This window comes from Carlito syrichta, unplaced genomic scaffold (assembly GCF_000164805.1).
Source record: "Carlito syrichta isolate Samal-C Ts95f unplaced genomic scaffold, Tarsius_syrichta-2.0.1 Scaffold312962, whole genome shotgun sequence".
NCBI lineage: Eukaryota > Metazoa > Chordata > Mammalia > Primates > Tarsiidae > Carlito > Carlito syrichta.
In genome coordinates, this window is record NW_007257058.1 from 256,700 (window position 1) to 278,073 (window position 21,374).

Consider the following 21,374-nt stretch of genomic DNA (forward strand, 5'->3'; position numbering starts at 1 on the left):
CCCCCCCCCCCCCCCCCACTTCCAACTCCCGGCAGGAAGAAGGTCTGGTCTGGCTCCAGCTTCAACCAACTGGGGCTGGAGTGCAGAAGCCCAAGAAAACCTCCAAACCCAACTCCATTCCCATGATGCTGAGGTACCTGGGTACCCTGGACATTCTAACATGCATCCTCCATTTGTCAAAATGTTGCCAGTTGAGAGCATGTCCTTCTCGCATGCCTTATCAAAAGGCGCACATAGATTATCTGCCCTTTCCAAACCAGTGTCACAGGCGCCACCAGAGCTCTCAGCCTGCCTTGGTAGGGACTATGAAGAGGCCTTGGGGAGAAGACTCCAGCAGGAATACCTGTCCAGTTTCTCTTCTGCATGCACCTTCAGGGCCTGGTATCTCTGCTCCTCTTTCTTCACACGGGACAGGTACTCCTGTGCACATCTCTTCAGCACCTCTTCATTCTGATGTGGCAGAGGACAGGGGTAGAGCCCATCAGAAGAAATGCCCAGGAGAGGTGGGAACCCCATGAACTCTGATGCTGGTGTAACCCCAGAGGGCCAAGCCTGCTTCCCTAGGCTTCAAAGCCCCCATCCTCACAGGCAGCTCAAGACGGACTGCAGAACCCCTACCCTGCACCCAGGGCTCCCCACAATCTCTGTCAACCTGCTCCCCTTTCTCTTTTCCACCCCACAGGTCCAGCCTCCTGCTCTGCCCTCGTACTCAGACCCACCTTGCGAAACCCTTCCAAGACCTCCTTCATCTTCTCATATCTTCTGAAAAGGTCAGCCAGAGACTTCTCCACAGAGTTCAGGTCAGCCAACGCCTGTTCCTTCTCCAGGACAAGCTGCTGCACTGTTTGATGGGAGACTGACTTCTCTCTCTGTTCATCCTCTGGCAGGAGAGACCAGGAGCCAAACAATGGAGCCCGTGGCATCAGAACTGGGTCTCTGGGGCCAGCCAAGGCCTCAGATGCAACTCAGCCTAACCGGTCTCTAAAGGAACAGAATCTACAGCCCCAGCATCCCAGACCTCAGCCTGTGCAGTCTCACAAGGGAGGCAAATTAGCCATCATTCTTTAACCTGATCAATGTAGTCCCTTACAAATCTATATTGGAGACCGAAGTGATTCCATGTGGTTGCTGACAGCAAACAGATAGATCCATGAGGTAAAAAAGAAGACATCACTTTTGAATTTTGTGGGAGGCAAGATTAAAGGTGCTGTAGTCTGAGCTGTGAGGGACTTGCTAGCATTATCAAGACAGACAGTAGGTATTTGGAAATCCTAAGGACATCCCAGAAACTCAAAGCCCACAAAACTGTCTCCTCTGACATTCCATTTGACACAGAAACTGACAGCTTCTTTGATACAGCAAGAGCCTTAGCTACAAGAAACACAGCTATTTCTGTCTACGTAAGTTTCTCAGTGACGTACAAAAAAAATTCCACTTTTCGCCCAGTTCAGAGTGGCTTATCCTGGCAAGAGGAACAGCCCTACCCTCGAGGCCACCTCTCGGGCCCTTGGCCATCCCAAGTTAATTATCTGCCTCAAATGTATAGAAAATCATTCCTGCATTTGTGGGAAAGGTCTTCTCTGCTCTTCACCAAACAGCTACTCGCCTGCCCGGAGCCCTCTGTGTGACCATCTATCCCCAGCCCCGGGGGGCGAGGAACTGTTTGCTCTCTTGATGACAGCAGAGGAGGGGAGGAAGGGGCTCTTCAGACCTATCTTGTCAGCCCCAGGCCACAGGATGATGACATGTGGAAATCACAGCTGCAGCAGGTGATGCCTAGGACCTTCCACGTGCTGGGCACCATGCTGACTGCTCTAGTCACTACATGTCCCTGAGCCAGAACCTAGTAGCCCAACAGAGATTCCTAATGCGCAAACTAGGCCACCTCACTGCTGTGCAAGCCTTCCGATGGCCTCATCCCGTGTGGAAATAAAACCCTAACCTTGCCAGCACGCAGTCCTCTACCCTCCCTGGCTTCTCTGCTCCAGCCATGAAGGTCTCCAACGCCTCAGAGGGTCCTGCTCCAGGGCTCCCTGTTATTACTCAGGTCTCTGATCTCATGTCTGCTCCCCAGAAAAGTGGGAAATGCCTCCTGTCCACTCTCTAGTCCTTATTTTCCTCTCGGCAGCAGTAGTCACCCTTATTGTTATATCACATGCGTGTGCACATGTGTGCATGTAGACGTGGGCCTGCAGGAGCGTGTCAGCTGCCCACTTCCCCACTGAACACAGTGCCACGAGAGCAGGCGCCAGAGTCTGTGTTGCCCACTGCTCTGCCGCTGGCCTAGGACAGTGCCCAGCACACAGGATACCTCGATACCTAACCAGGTAATAAATGAATGACCAGAGCCTCTCAACCACCCAGAGTCAGGCTTTCTTATCTCCGTTTTACAGAAGGTGAAACAGAGGGTTTCTGACGCTAGGTTACTGCTCACTGAGGAAGCGGCAGAGCCCAAATCCAAGCCCAAAGCCAAGACCATGACTGTGTCTCTACACGGGCCTTTTGTGATAACAGACTTTAAAGGAGCAGCAACCTCAGTATGGGACACGATGCCATGAGTTCTTTTCCCTTAGGTTCCAGATAGACGGCATCTTGCTACACCCTGGAGCTGGGTGCACTGGAACCTTAGGATGTGGTGGGGGCCACATTCTGGGTTTTAGCTTTGGCCCTGACATAAGCTTGCTCAAAAGTCCTGACCTCCTGGAATCTCAGGGCCTTCCTTCCAACCTTTCTCTCATGGGAGCGTGCATCCAGTTCAGCGGGAGGGCGTGCACACACAGGGAGCTGCACCCCACCCCACACCTCCTCGCTTCTGACTCTGGAGGTCTGGGGCAGGGTCCGGAAAGTGCCTCCGAAACAAGTTCCCCAGGGACACAACACTCTATGCAGAGACCCTGCTTTGAGAACCACTGGCCCTAAAGTTGTTTACTGTCACTCCAACCCTGCCTCTGTAATCACAGACCCCTAGAGCTCTCACTATCAGCAGCTCAGAGCCGCCCAGGATAGTGGCTCAAGTCCGACTGCCTGGGTTCAAATCCTGACTCTGAGACTACCCAGCTGTAGGAACTCTGGCAGGGTTTTTAAACTCTGAGTCTCAGCCGCTTTACCTGAAATAGGGAATAACAGTATTTATATCTCCTGGCAACTGGGAGAAGATTAAACGAGAGACTGTATGTGTAATAAAGCCTTCACACCAAGGAAGAGTCCATGTCCAGTATCAACCTACTATCGACGCCTCATTGTCCACAGTGAACTCTGTAACCATCACCCTTCAATCGGTGTGACAGTGTGTCTCAGTGACTCAGGAAGGGGAGGCTTTTCAACATACAGAGAGATAAGAATCACCAGCAATCTGCTTGCTACATCCAGACCCCGAAAAAGAAAGGGTATTTCAAAATGTCACTAGTAACCAAATGCTTGTATTTACTTTTTGAATTTTAGCTGTTTCCTTAGTTCCCAGCGTGCTCTTTAATACACATTCTGGGCTGATTTGAGTCATGTATGCATTTCACCTGGCTTGGTAAAGGAACCTTTTATCAAACCGAGTCCATCTGATTTCCTGGATCCAAGACTTTCCTCCCCAACCAGCCCATTTAAAAATAGAATCACCCAGTTCCCAGGAGACTGCAGAGGCAAGAATGTTTCTCAAATCTTTTTGTAAGTGACAAACGCAGTTAGGCTCTTCAAATCAGGAAATCAGCCTTAAACCAAAGAAGTCCTGGACTCCACAACAAAACAAAGCCCCTGAAGATTTTTCTGGCTTTTGCAGGCAAAAGAATATTAAATCATGTGGGAAATGCAGCAAGTACACAAAAGCAAAAATACCAAAAATAGAAAAACAAACAAACAAGGGTTGCAATGGGCAGGTGTCAAATTAGGGAAAAAGCATTTACTTACCAGGCTTGCCTGTTTGTTTTGCAAGCAAAGGGCAAGAAGCAACATAAAATGGAAGCAAAACAGATAATCAGGGCAGTTGTTAGGAAAGCAGAAAAAAAATCAATTGCAACAACCTGGAATGCAGAAAGCACAGAAGTCTCTTTTTGTTCTAAATTCTATAGTCAATCTCGAGCTTCATAAGACATCTGTTTAGCAACGTTTGACAAAAATGAACAACATGGCAGGACCGATGTCACACTAGTGTGCAGCATCTGGGAAGGTTGTATGAAGCACAGGCAGGAAGAGTGCGCACACGTGGGGTGGGGCTGGTTTTAACTTCAAAATACGACTATATTCACTCTGTTTCTGAACTGCCCTTCTCCCTGGGCCTGAGTTTCCCTTTCCATGAGGGATGCTGGCTACGTGGGTGAAAAGGGGAAAGTCTGGAATCCAGACGAGACTCATGGGCATGTTCTTCCAAATGGAGAGGATCAGACCCCCGAGAAAGAAGGCATGTCCTGCTCACAGCTACAGCTGTGAGCTACAGTCCCAGTCATGCCTTGGCCCTCTGCTGTCTCCACGAGGACCTTGAAATCTATGGTGGCATTAAGTCAATGAGCTGCAACAATGACTGATGGGTGACAACCACAGATCTCATCCTTCTGATGAGAAACACCCTGGAAAAGTGGATGATGAAGAGGATGGTGAAGAGTGAACAAGGGTGGGAAACGGAACAGAAACACAGTGAAATACCACCCTGGGTGCCAATCAGTGTCGCTTCTAGTCAGGGATGCTAAACAGGGTCCCACAGTGAAATACCATCCTGGGTGCCAATCAGTGTTGCTTCCAGTCAGGGACACTACCCAGAGAGTACCCCCACAGACAGGAAAATGCTGAAAGGGGTTTTGCGTACAGCTTTTGAAGAGCGGGGCCCTCCGGCCAAGCACACCAGGTCTGCTTAAAGAGGGGTGGGGGTGCATGTGTGACCATGATCCCTAGATCCAGGTAAGAAGTCAGGTGGCATTCTCGCCAGGGCATGACTAGAATTCACATTGTGCATACTCTTCCGACTGTCTAGTACTGAAACGCCCTAATGGTTCTCACCTGCAAATATTTTTTGCAAAAAGTGTGAGTTGAGTGATCTTTCCGTTACCACAAGGGCAGGCACTTAGGCCAACTGGAGATGCTCCTATGCTTTTCAAGAGGGAATGTCTCTTTATATCAAAGTTACCAAATGAGCAATGAAAGGTGGTGCTGGGCCGCCTTCTCTCAGGAGCAAAAGGCTCACGCCCTTTCACTCTCATTTCAACATCTGCCCAGATATCATTACCCAGGGCAGAAATAACAGTGCACGACTCCAGGATGGAGCAGGATATCTCCAGATGAGCTGTAGTAGCCCTAAATGATGCTCTCACATCCCAAAACTCCAGGAGGCCAGAGTCGTGCTCTACTTGCCAAACACGGCATAAGGAAGACATAAATCCTTCATTCTGATCATTTATACCAGCGTTTTCAATTCCAAGTGTTTTCAAATTTTTTATCTCATCCATGTGTGTTCATAAATTTTTATACCAACTTAATAAAGAAATTACATTTTGATAGAATACTGAACCTCAGAACAACGATAATGAGTTTCTCCTGGAGTTCTGAGTGAAATGGGCTTTAGCAAAATCAATCAAAAGTAAAGCTCATTTGACTGAAAGGCACTCAATTGTTGGCCTCTTTACTGTGCATGAGGCTGTTGTCACATTCAAACTTTTGAGAGGGGGGGTCAGCTGCTTGCCCAGTGTCAAGCTTGGACACACACAGCATGTTTTGCAGTGACCTGGAGTTTTTACTCCATATGTCCCTAGAAGAAAAAGGCCTTTTAGAAACTGAAGATCATCTAAGCAAATAAATGAATTATTTCTGAATAGTGAACATTAGTATAAAAACCTGGGCTTGCAACTTCTGCAAGATCTTTTCTCGCTGTTTTAAAAAAGAAGCCAAAAAAGGTCCAGGTATATGTAACTTGTACTTGAGGACTTCTTTTACTGTGGGTCAAATAAATCTGTGTGCCAGGGATACTGTGTTAAGATAGATTCTAGGCTGGGCTCGGTGGCTCAGCCTGTAATCCTAGCACTTTGGGAGGCTGAGGTGAGTGGACTGCCTGAGCCCGTGGGTTCAAGACCAGCCCGGGGAACTTGACGAGAGCTCGTCTCTACAATACATCAAAAATTAGCCGGGCGTGGTAGCACGAGCCTGTAGTTCTGGCTACTTGGAAGGCTGAGGTGGAATGATCGCCTGAGCCCAGCAGGTCGACACTGGGGTGGCTGTGAGCATGCCACTGCACTCCAGCCTAGGCTCCAACTCAAAAAAAAAAAAAAGGACAGATTCTGAGGCAGTGCCCAATCTCAGCAAGAACCAGTGCTGGAATGAGTTAACAAGGTATGCTATAGCATTGATAGGAAGGAGAGTGGCCAATCGCCCTTGTCCTACACCTTTGTGGGGCATTTTGTCACTTGAGTCTAAACTAGAGTCTAAGGATTTGATTCCTATTCTCTCCTATAAGAAAAGGGGGAAAAAAGCCTCTACACACCCCAGGAACCAACCCAATTCTCTTTCTCCATGAGGAGGTGGACAGTCTTGGCTGGGTCAAATGGTGGCTACTGAGGTGACAGCCATGGTCTCCTCTCTCACAGTCATGAATAATGCTTCTTCAGCAGGGGCTTCTAGGAGGCCTGCAGGATCTCTGCTTTGGGGAAAAGCCATATTTTCTGGGATGCTTTGGTCCCTCGCCGGAGGACTTCATGCTCAACGAGGAGCCTGCTCTGCGTCTATTACCATCTAAAGCCTCCCCATAGAAACATCAAGCCTGATCCCCTGCATGTCAGGACACCCACCTATCATCTGAGCGATGGTCTTCTCATACTCGGCCACTATTTTCCTGTAAGAGAAGGAAAGACAGGTTGGAGCCATGACGGCAGAACAGGTTTCAATCTCACCCAGGGGCCCAGGACTAGACATCACAGCCTGACCGACTCAACCCGGACAGTGGGATGAGTATTATCTGTCACAGTCGGGCCCACATTTCCAGGGTCACCTCCGACCTCAGCCTGCACACCCAAATAGGTTCACTTTCCTAGTGTACCACTCTAAACATGCCACTCCTCTGTGCAAAATCTTCACTATCTCCCATTGCCCACCAATTATTTAAAAAAAAAAAAAAAAAGGACAAATCTTCAGCTTAACTATTGAAGCCTTCCTCATCTGGACCCAATCACCCTTAGCAATCTCACCTCTTTTCAAGCCATCTAATGAACACAGTGGCTCAATGTGAAAAAAACGATTTCTTGTTCATTCTGGGCTTTCTCACCCCCATGCCTTTCACTTTCCCGCTTTATTTCTGCCTCTCATAGTCTGTTTCTCAAGATCCAACTTAAATGCTATCTCTGCCAGGAAGCCTTCCCTGCTTTTTCCTTGGAACTCTGTGACATTTTATCTGCATCTTCTTCCAAAGCATCTCATACATCTGGTATCATTCAACTTATCTTCTACTGGAGTAGAAGCTCCTTGAGACCCAGAGGCCACTTTGTACTTGTGTTTGTGGAGCAAGAAATGGGCCTGGAGCGCACTTCTCAGGTAAACAGCAGTTGCATAAAAGCATTAAGATTCCCTGCTTGCGAGAGTGCCTCACAGCTGCCCCCAAGTGAAAGACAGATGTGTGGAGGAGCCCCCTTTCCAAAGCCAAAATTCTGGAAGAAAATCCTCAAAAAGACTTGAGGACTCATCTATATTATCCAATAATTATTCACCTCAAGAGAACCCAGTGCTGCTAACTGCCGAAGACCCAGGACCCTGATGACAGAAGACCACAGAGATCCTGGGGCAGGAGGTCTGAACTCCAGATGACCCTGCCCTTCCTGCCTTTCTCTGGACAAGCTGTTCACAGAAGCTGGGGGGCTCTGCTTATTCCTGGGTACAGCAAGAAATACCCTAGACCCTGACTTTCAGGGATGTGGAGGGGATTCGATGAGGGTAGGAAGAAGAATGAAAGCAGAATGCATTTGCAAAGTCTAGCCCCACAGCTTCCAGGTGTCTAATCCCTGGCTTGTCAACCTTGCGCCAAAGGTCAGTGCCTCACTTCAGGCTTACAAGAAGAAAGGTGATCAAGACATGAGCCCATAGGATTTTCTGAATCCTATGCAGAAGCACTGTCATGTTTTCTGTGACTAAAGAATACCTCCTTGCCTCTCAGAATCACAAAACCATGATGGATCTTTGAGGTTGCCCTGTCCAAACTCATCCCTGCTGAGGACACAGAGGAGGGGAAGGACGTGTCCTTTCAGAAGCACAGGAAGCCCCAAATCCTGAAAATGCTTCAGCTAAGCTGGCTGCTTTTTTCACTTTATCTTTACAGTGGCCCTAAGAGGTAGCACTTGCATTGTCCCCGGCATTAAAGATAGGGACACTGGGTCACAGGGTAATTCAGAAACTTTTTTTTTTGAGTTGGAGTCTCACTCTGTAACTCAGGTTGGAGTACCATGGCACACTCACGGCCACCGCAGCGTCGACCTGCTGGGCTCTGGCAATCATTCACCTCAGCCTTTCAAGTAGCCAGAACTACAGGCGTGCGCCACCACACCTAGCTAGTTTTCGGATTTATTGTAGAGACGAGGTGTCGCCAAGTTGCCCAGGCTGGTCTCGAACCCACGGGCTCCCAAAAGTGCTGGGATTACAGGCTGAAGCACTGAGCCCGGCCCAGAAACTTTTTTAGGAGCGGAGGGCTACAAAGTGGTGGAGCTTGGATGTGAATCAAGCATCAGAGCCTTTGAGGCACTGTTGTTGACCCCCATTTTACAAATAAAGAAAGCGAGGCACAGAATTAAGTAACATGCCCGGAAGTGGCGGGGATGCAGAGTCCGATTTTCACTCGGTCTTGGTCCAGAAGCTGACAGGACTGACACTAGGGCCATCAGACGCCAGTACAGCTCTGCCAGCTGGTAACATCTTGAAAACCTACTACATCAGTTGGTAAACAGCATTTCCTGGAACCCTCATAAGCACAACTTGTCCCCGGGAGGCAGAAAGAATCAGAGGCGGGACCTTTCAGCCCTCCCAGTATGCCCTACTTCATTTTCAGTGCAGGTAACTAGAGCCACCCATCCTCTCAATTAAGAGATAAAAGAAGGAGGTTTTAAAACAATGCAACTGCAGGGCTTCAATGTGAATGTGAAATGGCACACTAAGGTTAATTTTCAGAAATGGTCACAGGAGAGCATTAGCACAAAGAAAGAACAAGAGAGTTTTCTGGAAGACACTACTGTGACCTACAAACAGGGGTAGTTTGCTTGCTACTTAAAATTGTAGCCAGGAACTGATTTCAGTATAAACTAGCATTCCCCATAGTAATAAAGTATACTATGCACACTGGCAATTGTATTTCCATTACAATACATAACAAATGAAAATAAATCATTCAAGCAAAAGTCTGGAAACATCCTGTTTATCCACCAAGAATGGTAAAATTGTGTTATAGTCACACAGTGAACCATGAAGCACCTGTTAAACAGAATAAGACAGCAATGCATAAAAATACGTACAAGATATGCTGTTAAGTCTAAAAAGTGTAGAATGATGTATACTGCACACTCATTCGTTTTGAGACGAAAAAAGGAGGCTGTATAGATTCATTCACACACTTGTGATGAGAAACAGAAAATTCCCGGAGCATCCACCAACAGCACCGTGACCTGTGGGTTATGGGGCTGGTGGCTGAGTGGGAAGGAGATCTGTTTTGCATTGCACATGCATTTATTTGAATGCATCTTCAACTCATGTGCATGCTATTTTAATAACAGCAATACACTAAAAACAGCTCTGTAGAAACATGAGCCTTGTAGAATAAAGAAAAGAGAGCTTCTCCTACAGAGGACTCTATTCTGTGAACCACACCAGTTCCCGCCAGTACAAAGCCACAGGTAAGCCTTCCCAGGCACCCTAGAGGGCCGAGCTCCACAACTCACCTCATCTCCATCACTTCCCGCCTGCTTTCTTCATATTTACCTTTCCACTCTGAGACCTCTCTCTCCTTGGTTATGATCTAGTATCAGGGAGAAAAAGAGAAAGGTTAGCCGCAAATGAGTGAATTCGAATCTGGGCAATTCACAGACCAAGACAAGGAGATAGTGAATAAATTGAAATGAAAACTTCCTACCCCAAACCAAAATTACATTCAGAGAACTTCCCCAGGCATGAAAAAGCAACAAGCCAGATATCAGGCTTTCACCCTGACTGCTGGGGAACAGCTGAAAGGAGTATGCTTTTTATTATAAATCCAACAAGGCTACGGAAGCCTGTCAAAGGATGATGTCTAGGAAGATCAAAACCCATGGTCTGCCACACAACTTCGCCTGCAGTATCCAGAGAAAGTTTGCTTGCACAAACATTGGCTTTGTGGACTGTGTATATACACATTGGTTTATAAGTGACAGGAACAGGATTCTTTCCCAGGGCAACCAAGCCACATGCCACAATACCTCTGCTCTGGCAATCTGGAGCGCAGAGTCCAGGTCAGGCTGCTGGAACAGAAGGCCTGCAGGTTTCTCCACCTCGGTGGTCCCGATGCGGGAGTACAAGGCTGTTTTGGAGATGGAGACATCTGCTGGGTGAGTGGCCTCTCTCTGTAGAATGGTTTTTAATTAAAAAAAAAAGTTAACATTAATCATATGACAAAAAGGACTGCATTCATCATCTCATGAATGGGTGAGTTCTATGGGTTTGAAACAGAACATCTAAAATGTGAGAAAATGCAAAGACTAATGAACGGGGAAATGCCAAGTGCAGTCTATGGAGATCTATCATTTTGCAGCACCTGGGCAGGCAGACAAAGGGGCTAATAGCAGAGGCCCCTGCAAATCTGAACCCTTGGAGTCAAGCACGTCTGGGCCCTGCTTATCACTGCCATTTATCAGACATCGAGCCACTTAGGCACAGCACATAAGAACGAAGGTCCCTATTCAGCAGACTCCACTTCCAAAATAAAACCTTGATAGTAAAAGGTGTTGAATTCTCCTCTATGTCTGCTTGGTCTTGAATAACCACAGATTTGATCCTTTTTGTAAGACTATTTTCATTTCCATGTTGGGGGTATTTGTTTAGCTCTGTTTGAAAGGATGTGATTCACACAAAGCTTAAGGCCTACTGTAATTGTCAATGAATGTCACCTTCAGCAAGTTAGTGTTTCCAAGACTTAAGAGTTATGTTGCCATTAAGTCTGTTATGTCAACGGGAAATTTTTAAACTGGGTCAATGACATCCACATTTGCTGATCAGACCCTCAACAGGAGGCATGATCCACCATCCCTCCCCATCCAGCTGACACTGGTTTGAAGTTTTTAGCCTTTGTAGAGGACAGACACTAGCCTCCTGGAGGTGAGGAGGGCTCTGTGGTTATTCTTCTCTTTGCCCAAAACGCTTGGCAATTTCCAACACAGTTGAAATGTAGTGTTAGGAGCATCGTCAACCAGCACAGCCAGGTTGTCAGTCTACTTCTACTGCAAAAGAAACATCAAACCAACAATACTCTCCGTCCTATGCATTAACCTCATGGTGCTGTCATGGTTGCCAAGGCGAAATCTCTACCCTAGTTACTAGAGTCCAACTCGATGTGAAGTCATGGTGCTTTAATAGGCAGATTGAGACTGCTTCCTCCCTGGGAAATTATGAGAAGAACTGAGTGATGAACAGAACACCACAGTACAGTAGAAAGAGGGAGATTTGGGGGAAAGAATGCTGAGAACTTATAAAGGGCATCGGGCAAGATTAAAGAGCCAACAGGAACTGGGGAAGGGTTGGACCCAAAGGTACTTGAGCAAAGAGTTTCTTTCCCTCACCACGAAGACAGGCATGCTTACCCTACCATGGCATCAAGGAAAATGAAACTGAAAAAGGAGACAGCTTAGAAAACTCAGGTAGAAGTTTAATGGATAGGACCGGAGATGACTAAGTTAAGGACCAGTTAGTTATACACATGCAAAGTGAACTACATGGCTTAGGTTGTCCTGGAAGAAAAGGTCTGTCGCTTCGATTATCACTGCCCCTGTCTGGTTTTGAGGACTTGGGCTAACCCTGAAGTGGGACATGAATGATCTGCTGGCCAGAGATGGGAGTGTGCAGCCCTCCCTGTTCAACCAGACCCCAGACACTCATTCCCCCTGAGAACAGGGTGCCACACTGTTTCTAGGACACTTGACTGGAACACAAGCTAACGGCCCTCAGCAAGAGCAGGCTGACCTCTCAGAAGAAAGACAGTCACCAGGCTAGAGCCTCTTACACACATGGGCTAATCTCTGCTGTTAAACGGTTTTCTCAATTCTATCTGTCATGGGGGAACTTCTCAGGAAGAAGCTGGAAAATCATACCAAGATCAAGACTCAACATTTGTACTTATGGAGAAAGTTTATAAACACAAAATTCTGAAAGAATTTTTAAAAACCTGCCCTATCACTTTTAAAGTAAACTAATATGCTCTTTTAAAAAAGAAAATCCCTAGTACACTGACATTTCAAAATAAAAACATCAGATACCAACAAACTCAGCCTGGTCCTTCTGAAGATGGAAAAACATTGAGGATCTGAGAGATCTGGTCAAAACATTTGCCAGAATGAGATTCAGTTCTGACCCCAAATAAACTGGCTCCCTGAAGTGCAAGAGAAAATGAATTCAATTAAAACTGTTATCATACTGAGCTGAAACTAAATATGACTAAAGAAGAAATTAATGCCCTTTAAGTTGTCTAAAGTCTTTTGTAAAATGAGAAAGAAAATGAAAAAATAAATTAAATAATGAGCCATGAATGCAAATGGATACTACCATATAGAGTGATTCACTCTCACCCTTCACCCCGACCACCTGGTGTTTTCAATAAAGGCACAGATGACTTCAGAACCCTCTTGAATTACTACCGAGTGTCTGCGTGTTAATGAAATTCATGGTATACACCCTGGCTTTCCCTACAACCAAGAATTGTTTTTAACTGAAATTAATAGGTTTGTCTCTCACTGATATTTTAGGACCAGATATTTTCAGATTAGGCTTTCTCTTACATAATCCCCCACTTGCTATTCTAGAGGAGCAAAAAGCCACTAGAATCACAAATTGAAATGTGAAACAGTCACAACTGAGAAGGCATAAGTCATTGCAGCCAACTTCCAATCTTCAGTCCACTCCTTAAGTCCTGGATCCTGAGAGAACCCCTGGCCACTGCCACCCTCTGCAGACCTGCAGGCTGTGCCTAGGGCCCTTCTGGCTGGCAGCCAAGGAGCAGGGTCCTGCCACTCACCCGGGCTCAATTCCCCCTGTGGACAGTTCCCTGCTAACAGGCCTTAGGGGCTGGCGCCATGACAGGATCCCTGTCCCCGGGAGCAGTCAGAATCTGACTCTGTGGGGAGCACCTGCAGATCCGAGACTGGGAGAGCTGGGCCAGAGGGGCCAGGGAGAAGTGAGAACCGGCTTCAAGATGAGCTAGGGCAACAAGGGCCGCCAGGGCTAAGACCATGGAGCAGGTGTCTGGGCCACATGCTGCCATCCAGGCATGACAGCCCCCACTGGGTGCTGCCCCATCCTAAGCTGACAACAGGCAGTTTCCAAGCCCAGAAGCAGCAAACACAGGGAGGCACTCAGTACCATGCCCCAGCATACTCCCACATTGGCCACTCCTTCCCACTGAGTCAAAACACATATTCCAGGCAGTGACCGCAAATTCTCAAACAAGCTGAAGTCCAAGAGCTAGTCCTTTGTCACTCCTCTCATATTGTCCCTGTGGCTTTTGGGCAGGATGTCACCTTTCTTTTGAACCACTGTTAAATGGGGGAGGAGGAGTTTGTGGACACAGCACAAGAGAGACACACAGAATGTGACACCAGGCTGCTCAACAGCACAGCTTGCCCTGACTCTTCCCACTCAAGTAAAATGCAGGCACTGGCCTCGTCTAAGCCGAGACTCTTGGAGGGCTCAGACCCCGAGGATTCACCCACTTTCCTGACCCATGGTGCCTGCTGCTAGGAGTTGTTTCCTTCCTGAAGCTTATTATTTGTATGGCCTTTTCCTAAGTGACCCAGACACGTCTTGCAGTCTTTACATTGTGTCTCCCTAACCCAGAAAGGCTAATGGCTGCAGGGATCACAACCCGTATTTGTGATATACACAGTAACTCAATCCCTGTTATGCCTTGTGACCCTCTGAAAGTCACACAGTGATGTTCAGGCTCTATCCAGCCTGCACCTCCAGCGACCCCGGTCAGATCCTCCCCGAGAAGGACACAGCCCAGCCGAATTCAGCTTGGCCAGAAGATGTGGAAGGAAAGTGATCATGAGGCTGCAGCCCGACACCCCAGCCCGAGGACCTTTCCTCATTTCTAACGTTTTCTAACTGAGATGGAGAAATCTCTGCTGCCGTGCTCAAAGGCTGGCTCAGCTCTGTCAGCCCAAAGACAATGTAAGTCGAAACTGTTCTAAAAAACAACCAGAAAATCACCCCCACTCTATCTCATGTTGATTTTCATCCACTCAATATGATTTTTTTTTGTTCTAAGTGACTTCATTTTTGTGTTAGCAACAGCTTCAGACCAAGCTGCCAAAAAGACTGAGCTGTGTCACCTGCAGTCGAAATATATGGACAGAAAAAAGGGCAAATTGGAGACACACTGCTGTTTCCTCTTTCCATGTATCAGCAGTCTCCAACGCAGTGAGGGGCACCTGAGTGTCTATACGAAAAAGGAGCCCATAGGGACCTAACTAGGCTAAGGTCATGGGCGACCCTGAGGCTGGGTAGCCATAGGCACATGGAATCTACTTTCCATGGGCCAGTGTCACTAGTTAATACACTTTTTACAAAAGCGATGTGCATTACTATGATAGAGGAAAATGTTCCTTATACCCTAAGACAGTTCTACCCCAGCAGAATATTCCTTTGAGCATACACTTCTGAAATACAGAAGAAGGTGGCTTGGGCTGCCTCCCTGATCCATACTCAGAGGATTCATGTGACATTATTTTCTACATCATGGTCTGAGAAAAGGCTGTAACTGACAGAAAGTCACCTCCTGGTCAGTATTTGTATTTGAAGGCATCACTGGCTCGCTCTGAGAGAAGAAGGCAGTAGGAGTGAGACATTGGGTGCATCCCATACCAAATCTGAACTACTTATCAGATACTTCTGGACTGGAACACACTGTACTTACAGCGGCCAAACTTCAGGCAATTCATTCTATCTATAATCCACTCCCCAACGACATCAAGAAATAAACCTAGCAGGGGTAAAAACCCTCACTGCTCAAAGCTTTCTAAACATCTTGCTTTCATGGAAGTTCAACCTAAGTTTATGTTTTGGCAACAAGAACAAGTACACTATGATGTTCTCTGACCTGAACTGATGTTCTTGTCCTTTCTCAGGGTTCTGCTGTTCCCAGTATGGACATCCACAGTGTGACCACCTGCTGTCTCTGAGAGGCGTCTCCCTTTTGGCTACAGCCCTCAGGGCAGGCGCAGAAGCTATAACACCTGCTCCTGTACTGAGGACGAGAAATGGAAATACCACTGCTCCCTCTGCAATGAGCTGTTACTCAAGACAGGCAGGCCAGGGGCTCCCATTTGCAGACCTGATTTCAGTCCCTACCAACTGGCAAAGCACGGTCACACGGCTTCATTTTCCATCTGTGAAATACATTTGCCTACTGCGGAGAGTTTATCAGGTAACAGAGGCAAAAGTGAAGTGTTAGCTAATAGCAGCAGTTGTTTTTTTTTTTTCTTTTAGAGATTGAGACTTGCTATGTTTCCCAGGCTGGTCTTGAACTCCTGCACTCAGGCGATCCTCTCATCTCAACCTCCCGAGTTAGCAGTTTTCTTTGATAGCACACCTACTATGTGCCAGTCATGGTGCCACTCTCTGTACACCCACTGCCTGTAGCCCTCACAGCAAACTGCAAACTCATGGTTATGGGCCTCATCTCACAGACAGAAAAACTGAGGATCCCAGGGATTCACTAACTTATTGATCAAGCCCTGGTATGACTCACCAGGTTGTTCAACTTGGAGTGGGGCGATGGGGTGGGAAGAGGGGCTGCTGCTCAGAGACCATGCTCCCCCCCCCCGCCCGTCCCCGGCAGCCCTGAGGGTCGCATATGAGGTGCATGTCATCATCAACAAGTTGTTCAAATTATTAAGAAAAATTAACCCAAGTTGGAAGCCAGGCAAAAAGATTTCTACGTGCCTTGTCAATATCATACTCCACACTAAAAGCAGGGATTGGCAAATACCACCAGCCAGATGGCCCGCTGCCCTTTTAGTTAAAAAAAAAAAAAAAAAAAAAAAAAGTTAGCCGGGCATGGTAGTGTGTGCCTATAGTTCTACCTACTTGGAAGGCTAAGGCGGAAGGACCGCCAGAGACCGGCAGGTCGAAGCTGCGGTGGCCATTGAGTGTGACACTGCACTCCAGCATGGGCGACAGAGTGAGACTCCAACTCAAAAAAAAAAAAAAAAAAAATGTTTTACTGGAACATTGAACCCTGAAATATTTACTATCTGCCCTTTACAGAAAGGATTGCTGACCCTAGGTCTAATGTCTCAGGTTCACTTACTATTTATTATTGATTATAGCCTCAGTCTCACTGAAGTTAGAGGTTAACTTGTAGAAAACAGAAAAGCTGCAGATTATTTTTGCTCAGTGGAGAAGCAAATGATACCAATAGGGAGAATAATGAATTCAAAGGTGATTTCTTTTTGCTCTGTTGAGTCAGTATTATTAACCAGTTTCCTATCTAACTCAGCTATCTCACTCTAGTCTCTTAATGCCACTGACTCCACACATTGGTTTCCCATATTCCCCTCCATTTAACCAGCACTGCCGTCCCACTGCTTCCCACACTGTAGAGTTAAACAGATCTTAGACATGTGCTCAGTATATACTTATGCAAGAGTTAAGCTTTCGATTTTTGGAAAATGACGTTTTGTTGGACACCGGTGATGCCTGCCTGATGGATGGTTAGCAAAGCAGCTTTTGGACCACAGCGGCACACATGACATTCTCAGGAGGCGGTGCACTGCAGCAGCAAACTGGTACCTTGACGTCCTGACGGCTGCGGGAAGCCAGAGCAATCTGCCTGGCCAGCTTCAGGGCTTCTATCCGCATGACGGCAAACTCTAACTCCTCCTGCCCGTGGGTGGGGTGTGTGCAAACCGCGGGGAAATGCATCAAGACAGAGGTCAGTGTTTTCCACATCCCAGAAATGCATGTGCCATGTAAATGTGTCATGACAGGTACTTGGGAAAAACACACGCTCCGCCCTTCTTTCACAATGAACACCTCAGCAGATCATGAAATAAGCATTTAATTTCCTTTTTTAAAAAAATTGCTCTTTGGAATGTCTGCTGGGAAGTATTATGCAGTTAAATATAAAATGATTTTCAAAATAGGGTGGAAACTTTCACTGTACTTTAAAGAATTTTTTTCCTTTTGTTTTTGCAACATAAAGTTGGCCAACAATTTCCATGTATGAAACTGAATCTCTCAAGTGGCTGTTAACAAACCCTCTAGGTTTGTTCTGAACGCCCTAGTCTAGAGGATATCAAATTAAGTGCAGAGATCATTGTTTTTGGATCCAGATGCAAAACTGAGCCCAGATGTTATCTCAATGGGAGTCAGAGATAGCCCCGTATGTACAAACAGCTTGGCTCAACAGTGATCTGATAGCTTTAGTTCAGTGAATACATCACAGAAACTGCTTTGGCTATCAATACTCCTGAAAAGGACTGATAGGGCCCAATTTCCAAATTGAAATGGAAATGGTTTGTTCAATATGCAATCATGCATTTTATACAACTTTGGCATCTTGAGTAAAGAACACCATCTATTAGTCTCTGAGGGGAAGATGTTTCACTGGGAACACGCTCAGCAGTTCCTCATGACATCCTGCCTCATTTCATTTGGGACTCAGGGGTTCATTCTCTACTGAGGTTTTGCCAAACTCCCAAAAGGTCACACGTGGGCTACCAACCTGAAGTTTCTGAGCGAATACTGGGGGATTCTTTTCTGCTAAGTCGGGCTCCAGATAGTCAAGTGCACCACAGAGAGAGGCGGGGTGAGCTAGCCTGCTGAGGAGGGCGTCAGCAGAGGCAAAGGAGCCCTCAGGAGCTGTCTGAAAGCCGGCAGAGTGGAGGACACACAAGAAAAATAGAGGAGAACACAGAATGATATTGATTTCAAGCATCCATTTGCTGGACATTTCTGCCTCCAGGCTAAAGAGAGTATCAGTTAGCTGCCATTGCTTGCGTTTTCATCTGGACTAATTCCTACATGCAGACAGTGGACATCATGAGACTGGCAGTCCCAACTCCCCTCCCAAAAGCGCAGCCTTTGGTGCCCTCCCCACCCCCACACCACCCTCACTCCCTAGTCAATGGGAAGGAGCTACATTAACAATTGCTTATGTATTTGAGGATCTCAGTGGGTAGATGGCTAGTTCGTTGATGGATTTGTCAAACATAATATTCCTCATTGAGAAAACACCTCCAAGTATAAATATTAAAGGAAGTAAGGTTTGAGTAAAGGTGTTTTTCTAAGTAATGGAAAGATGATTTCAAACGCAAAAATATCTCCTGTTAGATCAGAATGACTTCAGAATCAGAAGCCAGTTTTGTAGAAGGTGAACCATGTGCAAGTCCCTCACAGTATTTATTTGAGGGATTGAGTCACATCTAGACCCTCTTTTCACTATTATTTTTCCAGTATCTACTCCAGCATCCAACATAGTAGGTGCCCGATAAACATCTAATGCATGGGATAAATAGTCTACTAACACAGAACAACAAAAGTAACACACTAAATCATGACTTCACACCTGCTTGGGGATTGCTATGAGAGAGGGTGAGGAATAAAAATAAAATTCATTTAGAAGGAGGTCCATTTCAGACGTGTGGAAGACCCTAGCCTGTGTACCATATACTTTAGGGAGGCTGCAGGGAGTGGAGGGTGGGTGAGGTTGCCAGCTCAGGTCTATCTGTGCTGCAAGGCCACAGAAGGGATTCAGAGGGGAGAGGTATACGTCTTGGTCTATAAACAGGAGAAACTTTCCCTTACTAATTCCTCAGAAAATCAACTGTTCCCCAAAAGGAGAGTGTCCCCTGCCACTTGCCATCGAGGATGGAGAGGCAGAGGACTAATGACTATTTCAAACAGTCCAGTCCAAGGGGCTAAAAATCGAAAATAACTAACCCTGAAGGCAAACCAAGCACTTAGGTGAGAATTCCAAGACACACTGGTGTGAACTGAGAGTCTTTCCCTCATCATCATGGTGTAGGGTCTCCTAGGCTGGCTTCTGTGGCCTGAGAGTCAGAGTGGAACCCCCAGAAGGTGCCAGGGGAGTGCTTGTCTAAAAGTCTGGCCCCATTGGGGATAGTACCCAGCTGGCCCCAGCCTCAATCCCCAAGATCTTGGGCCCCTCCAATTTCACTTACAATTTCAATTGCTTCCGAAGGGGTTCCCAAAGCCATGGCCTCCAGCTCCTTCTGGGAGGATTTCTCTGGCACCTGCAAATGTGGCTCTGGGTTGGGGGCCAGCCCTCGTGTGACAGGATGCTGGATTTTTGTTGTGGCATTCACAAGGGCTTCGGTCTCCTCAAAACTTGACCTGAGAAAGGAAAGGACATCTTTAGAGTCTTCTCATTGGAAACACGGCAAAAATTAATCAGGATGTCCCAATGGAGTCAACATCCCAAGGGATCCTGGATTTCCAGAGGAACACGGGCCAGGTCTTCAGTGGCAGGTCTTCCTCTAGGATGGGCAGTCAGAGGGAAGGAGTGATCCAGCCCCACTCGAGGGTCAACAGACAAGAAAGGGGTAGAAGCACAGATGCCATTGGCTGTGGGGCACAAACTCTAGAGTTAATCAGACTGTCAATTGCTTGGTTGTGTATACTGGGGAGGTGAATGGGAACTCTGCCTGTTTCCTTTGATATGATGGAGACAATGTACCGCTCTGTGAAGATAGATGAAATGTTACATGATTATAAAGCACTTAACACAGTGCCTATCAATAGTGCCACTATAATAACATCACCACCACTATTCTTTTTCTTACCACCCTGAGAAGATTCTGGCCTGCAGGGTCTCTGTAAGTTGAAGTCAGAGAGAGCCTTCACTCCTGCTCATGAAAGGGACATGCAAAGCAATCCCCACTCTTACCCAAATCAAACATCACACTGTTCAGAACATGAACCCATGTTTATCAGGCACTTGACGCATGCCAGACACTTGTACAAGCTTTCCACAAAGCATCACTCTAGAAGACAGATGCCTTATCCCATCCCTCGGTTGGAAAATGCTCTGGAAAACTGATAGCTACCTTTAGTCATTGTGAAATCCTTACAAGGTCTGTTTTATTATTACTCCCAACTGGCACACAGGGAAACGGAGGCCCAGGAAGTCATGTACCTCACATCAAGTCACACATCCAGTAGGGGATGCAGGTGAAATTCAGGCTCTGAATGTTTTGCCATGCTGTCCTCATCGGACAAATGATGGAATAAAGTGTGGTACACTGGAGGAGATGGGGGAGGGGGTTGTGCACCACAATCAGCTGTTACAGGATGTTGCCTTAGTCCAAAGGACAGCCAATAACAAAACCAATGTGTTTACGTCCATGTGGACATTCAGGGAGACTGAATGAGGGTGGGCTGAATCTACACAAGCAGAGTGAACTCAGCAGAACAGAGGCTTTGAGGCCTCCAGCCTGATCAGCAACACACTCATCATGGAAGTCATACCCTGAACACGGCGTTGGGGACTCCGACATGCAGACAGGAGGAGACTTGACGGGGCTCTCCTGAGAAGTGTCAAACATAAGGTACAAGGCCTTCTTCGGGGTGTCATCGTCCTGCTGCAAAGATCAAAGTTACACATCAGCCTGGGTACACTTGGCCTGAACATGCCACCAAGATGAAAACCAGAGCACTCTTCAACACACGACCCATCAGAGTAAAGACTTCATATTCCTCGGGTCACCAGGAAGTAGGAGACAGCAGAGCCTGGCTAGCAGCGAGGCAGGGAGGACGGGAGAGCAGGAGGAGGTAGAGAAAACGTGACTGGGTGCAGGTGGGCACGTGGGCCAGGGGAGCATGAGCGGATGGCATTGGTGAGCTGGACTCCATTTGATCCATCAACAGTTACTGGCCACGAACCCCTGACCACTACACATAAACCAAGGGGGAAGGCAAGGTCCCTGTCCAGGGCTACCCATAGTTGAACAAGCCTAGGGCAGGGGCAAGCCTGGAAAGCAGCTCAGCTGGGGCTGTGTGACATGGGATGCTAAGCCCAGCAATGGGGTCTGGCACCTGTCCATGATGGGAAGTCCCTGAAATGGCCAGCGGGTGTGCTGCTCTCCACCGCCAAGAAAACCTCTGGGTAGCCGGGCTCGGTGGCTCAGCCTGTAATCCCAGTGCTTTGGGAGGCTGAGGTGAGTGGATTG

At 47.1% G+C, this 21,374-nt stretch overlaps 1 protein-coding gene across 1 annotated transcript in view; it reads right to left on the reverse strand.

Moving 5' to 3' along the window:
* The window catches only part of TACC2 (transforming acidic coiled-coil containing protein 2), a 56,393-nt gene that overhangs the window by 5,616 nt on the left and 29,403 nt on the right, over positions 1-21,374 (reverse strand). The window contains exons 8-15 of the mRNA XM_021718600.1: positions 20,674-20,786; positions 19,368-19,539; positions 17,909-18,049; positions 10,395-10,538; positions 9,882-9,958; positions 6,759-6,802; positions 720-880; positions 344-450 (exon numbers count right to left, since the gene is read on the reverse strand). Coding sequence (XP_021574275.1) covers positions 344-450; positions 720-880; positions 6,759-6,802; positions 9,882-9,958; positions 10,395-10,538; positions 17,909-18,049; positions 19,368-19,539; positions 20,674-20,786 — 959 coding nt within the window. The remainder of the gene's footprint in view (positions 1-343; positions 451-719; positions 881-6,758; positions 6,803-9,881; positions 9,959-10,394; positions 10,539-17,908; positions 18,050-19,367; positions 19,540-20,673; positions 20,787-21,374) is intronic.